This window comes from Vulpes vulpes, chromosome 16 (genome assembly GCF_048418805.1).
Source record: "Vulpes vulpes isolate BD-2025 chromosome 16, VulVul3, whole genome shotgun sequence".
NCBI lineage: Eukaryota > Metazoa > Chordata > Mammalia > Carnivora > Canidae > Vulpes > Vulpes vulpes.
Genome location: NC_132795.1, coordinates 92,713,040 through 92,724,348, shown reverse-complemented (window position 1 = coordinate 92,724,348; position 11,309 = coordinate 92,713,040). Strand labels below are relative to the sequence as shown.

The window sequence follows — 11,309 nt, the reverse complement described above, 5'->3', positions numbered from 1 at the left end:
TTCCCTGTAAACCCTTATTTAATCTTGCCAATTCTGATGAAGATACATTTATAGTGAATCATGGGAATTTCTTTTATAATCTCATGTTTTACATAAAAACGACTCCCCTCTAGTACTGACCCATTTCCCATGGGGCCAGATCCTAATTCCTTCTGCTTTCAAAAAAGTGGAAGCCCTGCTAAATGATTTCCTCTGGATTGAAATATATTAAAATGGAATAAATCTTTGCATCCAAACTCCTATTTTCCTCAGATACCAAAGTATAAAGACACCAGGCTCAATTTCTTTTAAATTATTTTATTTTTGTGTAAGCTAAAAGGAAATTTACACACTGAAATCTCAAAAGACCTTGGGCATGCACATTAACCTTGTCAGAGGTTCTTCTACGTGTCTTTCTTTTTTCCATAGGAATTTCCCCAAACATTTAAAACCCATAGTTTTTTCTGTATATACAGCCTAAACCATAGCAATCTATGATTATGTCATTTTACACTGTGCAAAATCCTCAAAAAATAGTGGTACGATAAAACAAAAAATCATTAACAAGTAAATTTCATTGTAAGACATTCATATAATTTGGTCCTTCTCCAAACCAAACTGATTTAAAACAGACACAATCTCTTTAAACCCCTCCAATCAAGTTCTGACAATGATCCACATACCCTATAACAAAAGAGCAATCGATAAAGTACCTTGCAAAGGTCAAACAGCAATATGCCAGATTGAAAAGATTAAAAAAGAGTGCAAAAATGTTAACAAAAAGCCAGATCTGAAACAAACCCACCACACATAAAATTGGAAAAAAAAAAAAAAAAGCTAAACAGGGACTTTGGAGCTTATTTATGATAGCAAAAGTAATTCAACATATGATATGAAAAATTAATAGAACATTCAATGCAATCTGAAAAGACTGAAGGGGATTTCACAGACAGTGGAGATTTGAGTTTTTAATTTTCTTTTTTTTATTTCAAAAGTTTTGTAAGAAGGACACCACCAGTGTATTTCACAAAGACATAAATGTATACACCCCAGCAACACAAAAAGAATAAATCTTCAAAAATGTTCACCCCCGATTATTTACATTTTTTTTCTAATATAAATTTAGGACTTCAGTATGTAAATAAATATACATTACTATGTATACCTTTCTAGTGCGGCTTACCAACAAATCAGCTGAACTTTTTTTTTTTTTTTTTTTTTAATTAGAGCAGGTATGCTTTTGATGGTAGGTAAGGAAGGACTGGAGGGAAGGAAAAGCAACTGAAATTGTCCAATCCACATCAGTTATCCATCCGCTTTCTCCTGGGACCTTGTGGAAGGTGTTAACGTGGCTGGGAACATCAACACCTTGGCATGCATGAACGTTAAGTCAGGAAGGCTAGCAATCACCTTGATGGCTTCTTCACTCAGGTGCTCTTCTCTTTTCGGTTTCCTAAGGACAAATGAAAAAGAGAAGTGTGTTGACGGGACTCTGCTGTAAGACAGCGGCCTGTGGGGACTTCTCTGCCAGTTCCTGACCCTGTAAGGAACTGTGTGTGCTTCTTGCGCCACGTACCACTCTTCCGAAGATGCATCCCCATTTGTGTATATGCGTTACAGCTGGGCGTGTGCACACATACACTCGCATGCACCTAGGTACAGCTCACAGATCTGCTTAAGGCTAGAAGCATCTACCCGGGCACACTTTAAAAATGTTGCTAAGCAGACATATCATGCTGGAGCCCTAATAAAACTTCACCCAACTGGATTTCCCCCTGAACCCCACTAAACTACCAAAATTACTTCAACATAAGTATGTCTGGCACAAGGCCTTGTAAATCATTTTAACCTCAGGCGTTCTTCATCCCCTCCTGGGGAATTCCAGAAGAGGAAGCCCTTGGCTCAGAAAGGCCCAGTCTCAGCCCTGCTGGGACACCGACAGCAGGTCTGAAAGGAGCAGCACGGGAGCGGTCGCAGGTGCTAAGAATGGACTTAGGCAGGAAGTGCTCAGGGAGAGGGGAAAGCTCGAAATCCTTGGGCTTCTGTAGACGAAGTAGATTTTACTCGCTGGCCCCTGATATTAGAGGTGAGCACTTCAGGAAGAACCCCTTTTACCCAGGGCTTCCCAGATGGTGAGCTGCGGAAATGTCAAGTGAGCCTCAAATGTGGCTCAAGTTGAGCACATGACTGTAAGCCAACCTTGATTTTTTCCAGGATGTTAAATATATTGAAAGAATAGTTGTAGTCATGGAGATATTAATTTTAGACCAAATTCTGTTTAAAATTGTTGATTCTAAAAAGCCCAATTCTCTTTTATGGTAAAATAGTTGGTCCTATATTAGGTGTGACACAAGTTATTTCTTCCACCTGAATTCTTTGTCGTTGGAATGGGGAACAGGGAGTCAGGAGATGAAACGAGAAGGGAAAGATAGATAACAGGCTTTTATTTCATATCTAGGCTTTTCTGTTATCACTTTTAAATTCAGGCTGAAATAAAAAGATTTAATAGAATGATGGAAAAATCAAACATCACAATTTTAAGACCGAAGTTCTTCAATGAGGGGTGGGCTTCAGGCACATTGAAACCATCAGATCAACCAATACTCAGTTCTAAGGTTTCTCAGAAGAATGGGAGAGCAATCCAGTATTTTCTGCTTAAAATCTACAATTTTAATTGCATTTAAATGGTGGCAAAATTATTAGGTGGATGTTTGATGAAGAAAAACCAGAGAGTTCATTTTTAGTCTCAAAGTGAAAGACTGGAAGTGTCTGTATAATGGAAAGAGATCAAGACTCTCACCAACGGTCAATCTTCGCATCACTACTGAGGAGTCACCAGGTCACTATGCAACTTCTGATGCGGTACAACACCTGTGCTGTATTCCAGCCAAAACCTTTCATTCGAATTCATCTAATTTGTGGATATAGTTTCTAGCTTACAGGAAATAGGGGGAATAGAGAAACATATTAAATACTACTTGAAGAAAGCCAACAGATAAATCCAGAGGTTGGGACGTTCTGCAGGACACCTGGACATCTTTTTAATAAGCTACTGTTAAAACTGAACACAAACAAAAGGGTGGGAGGTAGATAAGCCAGGTTAAAGGAGGCTTAGAGGCTGAAACAGCCAGGTACAACAGTTCCCTGCTTTGAGAACTGGTATTGAGGGGACATCTGAATATAGCTTTGGTATTAGATGGAATAAAAATGCACTGAAGTTCACAGATGGAGATTACAGACTGCAAAGGTAAGTTCATTTCGGTATGGACTATAAAACCTCATTTTTGGCTAAAAACCACACATATGGATATATCTGCATAGCAAATGATCTGAAAGGAGTTATACAGATCTGAGTGGTAAGAATGTGAAACTGAGTTTTAATTTTTTGTATTTTCTAAGTTTCTATATCTTATCGCTCCTATTATGATAAAAGTTATTAAAAACAGTAACAAACAGGGGTGCCTGGGTGGTGCAGTTGGTTAACTGTCTGACTTCCACTCAGGTTATGATCCTGGGGTCCTGGGATGGAGCCCTGTGTTGGGCCCCCTGCTCAGAGGAGAGTCTGCTTGTCCCTCTCCAGCCCAGTTGTATGTGCTTGCTCTCTCTCAAATAAACAAAATCTTAACAGAACAAAACAAAACACAGCAACAAATAAAATTGGACCTAAATGGACTTTCTCATTTGTGGAATGCAGTTGGGGTGTGGGAAAGGAGAGCAAGGTAGAAGCTTATACCCAAGAAATGGTTAGTAAAGATTACTCTAGATGTTCTACTAATGGCCTTACTTTAGAAGTGCTATTTAGAGGCAACAGGAAATTGAAAAAAAAGTTTACAGAGTTGATAGTTTGTGTATTTATCTGTAGTCACTGTGCACTGATGTGATCTAGTTTTCTTGGACGATAAGAAGAAAATTGAGGAGAATTTAAAAATAAAAAGTTGTATCATGAACTTTTCTCAAATCCAAAAGCAGTGACCTAATTTTGATTTACATTCTCATTAGCTAAGATTTATCCTTTTTGTCAGTAGAATACAACTCAGAGTCCAGAAACAAACCCATTATTTATGGAAAACTGATTTTTAACAAGGGTGCCAAGACCATCGATGGGGAAAAAAAAGAGTCTTTTCACCAAACAATGTGGGATATCCACATGCAGAAGAATGAAGTTGGACCCCTATCTCACACCACATTCAAATATTAAATCAAAATGGACCAAAGACCTAAATGTAAAAGCTGAAGCTATAAAACTCTCAGGAAAAAACCTAGGTGTAAATCTTCCTGACCTTGATGTAGACAACGGTTTCCGGGATGGCTGTAACCAAAAGTCAGACAATAACAAGCCTTGGAGAGAATGTGGAAAAACTTGTATCCTTACATATTATTGGAAGAATGTAAAATGGTGGCACTACTTTGGAAAACAGTTCAGCAGCTCCTCAAAAAGTTAAACATATCGATATTGTATGACCCAGTGTTTCACTCCCAAGAAAATGAAAAACATTTGTCTACACAAGAACCTGTACATGAATGTTCACAGCATTAGTCAGAATAATCAGAAAGTAAAAACAGCCCAAATATCCATCAACCAATTAATGGGTAAGCAAAATGTGGTGTAATCACACAAAGGAATATAATGTAGTCATAAAAAGGAATGGAAAATACTGATACACTCAATAGCATGGCCAAACTTGAAACTGAAAACACACTAAGAGAAAGAAGCCAGGAATAAAAGGTCAAATACTGTATGATTCCACTTATACGAAATAACAAGAATAGGCAAATTACTGGAGACAGAAGGCAGATTAGTGGATGTCAGAGGCTGGGAAAAGTGACAGAGAGGGAGTAACTGCTAATGAGTATGGAGTTTCTCTCTGGGGTGATATAAGTGTTCTAGAATTACATAGTGGTCATGGTTGTGCAATGTTGTCAACATACTAAAAGCCAATGAACTGTATACTTGAGAAGGGTAGATTTCATGGTATGTGGAATATATCTCAACTAAAAGCTCAAAAAAAGAAAGATGTACGTATCACTTTTGGCGATGAGTCGTTCGGCTTGAATAAACCTGACTTGGAGGTTTGCCACTACTAACTGGGTGGTCCCACTGATTAGGATCAGGAGGTAATTTTTCTCTATATTAGAAAAGGTAAAGCAAGAAGAAGGAACTATTTTATTTTTTAAAAGATCTTATTTATTTATTTGAGAGAGGGAGTGCATGAGAAAGGGAAGGAGCAGGGGGAGGGGCAGAGGGAGAAGCAGACTCCCCTTGGAGCAGGGAGCCCGCCGAGACTTGATCCCGGGACTCCAGGATCATGACTGCAGTCGAAGGCAGACACCCAACTGAGTGAGCCACCCAGGTTATTTTAAAACTAAGTTATTTTAAAACTAAGAACTTGCATCTCTTTTAAGAAGTCACTTGTAACAGCTTGTGTCTGGAAGGAGATGAGCACATGTACTTCTTGCATATGCATCAAAGGCACTTAGAAAAGAGTATGTCCTTTTGTTACACGCCACCTTCCTCTGCCTACAGCGCAGCTTCCTAACCTTGTGGTGTGCCCTACAGTCACCCTACCTTCTGTGTGTTGTCAACAGTCAAGTTTGCTGAGCTTTGCTTTCTGTAGTTTTATTCAAAAACAAAAAGAAAAACAGAACAAAATGTAAAAGTAACAAAGACACCAAAATCTCCTGAAGTGATGCATTCCATCCACCTTTTTCTTCCCTGTACAACTGAGAATCATTCATGGAGACATTTTACAGTATTACCTTCTAACTTTAAGACTTGTGAATATCTGCATTTCTTACCATTTTCAAATAATTCCTCAAAACAAAATACAGAGTTGGCAACTCATTTTCTTTTCAATTTGTTGTGTTTTATTTTTTTAAAATGGCTTTTTTTTAAAAAAAGATTTTATTTATTCATGAGAGACACAGAGAGAGAGGCAGAGACACAGGCAGAGGGAGAAGCAGGCTCCCCGTGGGGAGTCCGATGTGGGACTCAATCCCAGGACCCCAGGATCATACCCTGAGCCAAAGGTAGATGCTCAACCACTGAGCCACCCAGGTGCCCCTAATTGGTTGTGTTTTAAACGCAAAGCTGGACAGATACTAGAGAGCAATTCAACGCTGTTACAACACTAACCTTAGGATACACACAATGATTCTAGTACACTCTGTAACAGTACAGAGTAAGGGAAATGATGAAGATAATTTCCTAAAGTGATAGGAGTTGTTCAGGTTGCCTGGTGTACAGGGGATGTTTCAAGAATGAGTAAAACAACAATTAGGAGAGCAAGCAAGCTGACAATGTGGTGTAGAGCTCCTCCTAATGGCACAAAGACTAATTCTCATCATGGGACTGGAAACTACCACAATTCATTCAGTCAGACAGCAGAGGTAAAAAAGTAACAAAATGGTACAACCGTCTTTAGAAAAGGTTGCCCTAAAAATGGCAGGGGAAAGCTCAAACAATAAAAGTATCAGTACTTTTTAAAAAAGTCAAATGTGCAGTAGCTTTGACTATTGATGCATTTATAGAAAAAATGGATGAGAAATTTGTATGAGAAGATTTTCGATTTGAAAATATGATTTGGAGACAGAAAAAGTTAGGAAATAAGCAAAAATAATCCACGGAGGATTCATTTGCAAATAGGTTCACTGAATAGGAAGCTTTCCTAGTGCCAGGAGGCGTTACCACAAAGAAACAGGAGCAAGGAGAATGACAATCTGTGGTGTGTGCATGCCATAAATTATTCTAGGGAAAAGTTAAGGAGATTCGTAATTATGAAATAAGTAAAAATGCCTTTTCATAATTATAAATAATAATACATATCTGTTTAATGAATGGATATTTAAGAATACAGTTTGAAAGGCAATGTGATAATTCAAATCAAAGTTTTAAGACCGGTAAGCATTTAATTATTCATAAGAAAAAAGGGCTTTTTAATTTTTTTTTTTTTTTTTTAATGATAGTCACACAGAGAGAGAGAGAGAGGGAGGCAGAGACACAGGCAGAGGGAGAAGCAGGCTCCATGCACCGGGAGCCTGACGTGGGATTCGATCCCGGGTCTCCAGGATCGCGCCCTGGGCCAAAGGCAGGCGCCAAACCGCTGCGCCACCCAGGGATCCCCAGAAAAAAGGGCTTTTTAAATGGATGTTTTTCTACAGAAGAACTGATTCAAAAGATAAATCTGAATCTGACCTGGTGGCAGAATGGATTTATTTAGGAGTAAGGCCTATAATACTTTTGCCAAAGCGAGCAACTAGCAGGTAAATATTTCCACTTGAAAATGCTGACGAATAATGGATTTGGATCAACAAAGATGGTACCCCTATCAACCAGTATTTGCTATTGCAGTAGTGATTTCCTGGTTCACAATGACTACCTCTTATTAGGAACTGGCCTATTCTTATGGCTAACGTGTCAAAGCAGTAAGCATGGCTTACTGTTCCAGTGCTAAATTATGTAAAACTAAAGGTTTCCTGAATCCTGAGCACAGGGGCCCAAGTGACATTCTTTCTGTGTGGTTCCAACACTGCTTTTCTATAAAAGTCATGCCCCTAAAAGGCCTCCCAGAAAGCTTGGCAAAGCAAGGCTTCACATCCCAAGTCAGAGGTGCTGCACATCAGCAATAATGCAGAAAATAAAATACTAGCCATTGCCTACTCCATCTTAGGTAAGGAGTAGCAAGATTAGCTTAAGTGACTCTGGGAGTGTGAAAGTGGGTTCCCACAGATGATCAGCTCAGTGGTTATGAAGGGAGAGGGGCTGTTTCTACAATGGCTTATGATCTCAATACTTAATCAGAATTCTTCTCCACAAAGTTTACAGGGGTGGGGTAAAAAGAAAACCACATCTGTCAACCCTTCCCGGCCTTTCATGAAATAGCTCTATTCTAATAGAGTTCACAATTAAACATAATTTGATAACTGTTTTCTGGAATGAGGCATCATTTATTGATTTTTATAAATACGAAGTGAATTTTAATACAATATATTGAAATACTGTCAACTTACTTGCTTTCCCATCAGAGCTGTTTTGTTTAACACAGAATTCAAAGCAAGGTGTAATGAACACTAGCTGTTTACCTGGTAGATGTGCTTGTCTTCTCTACTGTGGACATGAGTCTTGCAAATGCATCCGTCACTTTTAGGCTTGAGGTGGAGATTTCCAGCTTAGAAGTTGTTAACTCATACAACTCTGGATCCACACCTTATAGTATAAAACGACAGTCAGTGAGGGCAAGTTGCAGTGCGTTACTCAATCAGCCATGATCCAAGATGCAAAAGGCACTCATTCTGTAAACATCTGAGTCTTTTATGAGCACAATAGGTCTTTAGACTGCTGTAGTATTGCATTTGTTTTTTAAATTATAGATTTCACATTTCAGAATTTTTATAAAGTAGGAAAATACTTTTAGGATCTCACTTTGGTATAAATGCAGCCTTAATTCATCTAACACTTATGTAGTAGATATGCAAATACTTCTAAAATTTCTATCTGCTATAGAAAACTCAATTTTGGATTAGTTAGCAATATGAAAGTTATCAATGTTGCATAAAGAGCACACATGATTTGTTTGTTATATGATACTTCAATGTTTAAATGGACTGATAAGCCTCATTTTTGAAGTTTTCTCTCCCTCTACACGTTTGTAACCATTTTACCTCCATTACACTTTTTTCCACATCAAAAGATTCAGAAGCTAAAGTCTCAAATATGGTAAATGACTTGGTTAAATATATTCTGACGCCCTGAGGACACGAACTATTACTCAAAGCATCAAATTAGTGCTAAAGATAAATTATATACCACATGTTCTTTCTTCAGGTCCGAAGTAGGGAGGGTAAAATATTCCCAGAAAAACTAATAAGAGCACTAATTTTAGACAAAATGAAAATTGTCTCAAGGATTACTTATATTTCTATGGTCTCATATCCAGTCTGGTTTTAAGGAATTCAAAATGAAGCTGATTTGTTAGCTTTGATTGGACTTCACTAAATATAAATATATATTTTTATATTTCCCTTGGATATAGATTTATATTAAATAATAATGACTACAAAAACACTGAAATGAACAATTAAACATTTTTGACTCAAGCTCAACTTTAGTTAATAGAGACTCAGATTAAAAAAATCAATCAATCCTCTACTCTCTATGGTACCAGCAAATTACTTGAGATAAAAAGTTTAGTAGTTTCAGAATATAGCAGAAAAGCAGTCTATAAGGAACAATGTCTTATACTTTCATCAATCCTTACTTATTATTTCTCTGAAGATAGGAGAAAATTATATATAAATGTAAATATTAATGTTATTAACAAGCTTCTTTTTAAGATATTTTAAGGCTAAGAAAGTCAGGAACTGCCTTCTATTAACCAACTTTGCAGATAACTAGCAGATGTAAACACAGATCTCAGATGTTTACAGAAATCAAACAAGCAAAAGCAGCTTCCACAGTTATCATGTCCAACAAGGGAGGAAGGCTATAGAAAATGTTGACTCTCCCAAGTTCTTAATATTTCATTAAGGTACAATTTCAAAATATACTTAATGAGGTCCTTTATTTGTATCTCTGTAAGTATATAGGTTTCAATTAAAATCTAAAAAATGGTAGATGCCTATAAGGAACGAAATGAACCAAAAGTACCTCCTTCCTCCACTTTATGAAAGGTTAGATTTCAAGTAACCACAAAATTTAAGCTGATGTCTAATATATAATGCAGAATAAACAACTGTATTCTGACTGGTAACAGAAAAGTGGTAGTAAAAATTTGGTTGAGTTTGAAAAATACTGGCCACTTGGCTGTCAAAGAATAAAGTGGGAGATAAAAAAAAAAAGACAACAAAAAACCCAAACTCCCTAGCCCAAAACAAAACAACCACCATCACCAAAGAAATAAAAAATAAAATTAAAAAAAAAATAAAGGAAGGTACATGATACCGTGACTATTTTATATTTTTCAAAAACAAGATAACTTGCTCTACACTAATTATTGGAGGGTAATTTTTTTAATGGAAGAGTTTGCTTGTTTTTTTTTTTTCAGAACCTTAATGAGGCATAGTTTAGTTACATAACTAAAGCTAGCCAACCAAGTTCTATGCCAACCTCCTAAGTCTCACACACAAAATAATTAAATAACCGCAAGCTAAGACAAAATGACTTTCCCAGAAACAAGTCAGAAAAAGTGCAAGCAAGTGGTGAAATGGAATACTGAGAAAAGTGTTGATACCTGTAGCTTGATGGTAAGTTTTAACAAAACCCAATAGCAATAAAAAGAAGCCAAGCAAATTTATAGTAATCAAGTTTATATAGTGGCTAGAGCATACTAAAGAAAATATGGACCAAAAATATTTAAGAGGTTCCAAAATAATGAGGACTGCATTTGAGCATGCTAATTTCACTTCCATTACAGCTCTAAGCCTCTGAAACCACTTGCTCTTCTGTGTGTATTTTGAGCCTGGTTATCACGTAATTTCTGTATACTTATTTGTGTTCTTAACGGAGTTTGAAATGTAACCAAAAATTAAATTTAAACCAGGTTTTAGGTGTCCAAAAATAGTGACCTCATGTAAATTATAGTACAGTTCATGACAAAACAAATCTGAGAGCAAATTAAAAATGGGAGTTTGGTAATTCATTCTTGGGAATATGGTAATAAGGAAACTGATACACAAGTTTTTGTTGTCTTTTTTTCCCCCAATTAAGTATTAAAAACAGCTAATTAGGCTCACCCCGGTCATTCCATAGCTCAAATGTATTTTAGAAGTAATTTGAGTAAATAGTAAAATATCATTTTGAAGTCAAAACCAGACAGATTGGTTTTTTATCTGCTTGCAAAATCTTGGAAATAATGAAAATGATAACCAAGGGCTTAGATTTGAGAAATCCAGTCATTCTATCAAATGGCCTTGGAACTTCCTCATAGCAGGATCAGATTTCAATAACCATATTCTGGAGAAAGATGTTCAGGGTTCCAGGCCCACCCTTATCTGACTTTTACGGTTTTCCCCATTTCCCACCATGGCTCCTGAAGTGGGTGACAGGATATAAAGTAGAATAGAACAAAACCAGCAATTCTCAGGAATCAGGCTGGCTGTGTAACTGGCTGCTAGAGGGCACAGACCCTTGCTACGCATTCTGGGCATCAGCATCTATATAGCACCCCAACAGCTGTCCGGTGATCAATGGGCATGATTACCAGATCACAAGGTGGGATGACAGGGACTCATTAAAATCATATTGAATAAAATGTAAACATAAAAATGCCATTATATTTTAATCTTTTATTCAGTTAAAAAATGACAAAGTACATTAGTCCTTTGGTCAATAAACT

The 11,309-nt window shown here is 37.0% G+C and overlaps 1 protein-coding gene across 3 annotated transcripts in view; it reads right to left on the bottom strand.

Annotated features, from left to right (window-relative positions):
• Window positions 1-281: 281 nt before the first annotated feature.
• Window positions 282-11,309, bottom strand: part of AFTPH (aftiphilin) — a 65,434-nt gene continuing 54,406 nt past the window's right edge. For all 3 annotated transcript variants that reach the window (XR_011998048.1, XM_072743092.1, XM_072743093.1), the window contains 2 exons: window positions 8,059-8,182; window positions 282-1,432 (listed from right to left, as the gene is read on the bottom strand). Coding sequence is in view for 2 of the 3 variants with exons in the window: in XM_072743092.1 (XP_072599193.1) it covers window positions 1,285-1,432; window positions 8,059-8,182 (272 nt within the window). In the remaining variant the exon portion in view is untranslated. The remainder of the gene's footprint in view (window positions 1,433-8,058; window positions 8,183-11,309) is intronic.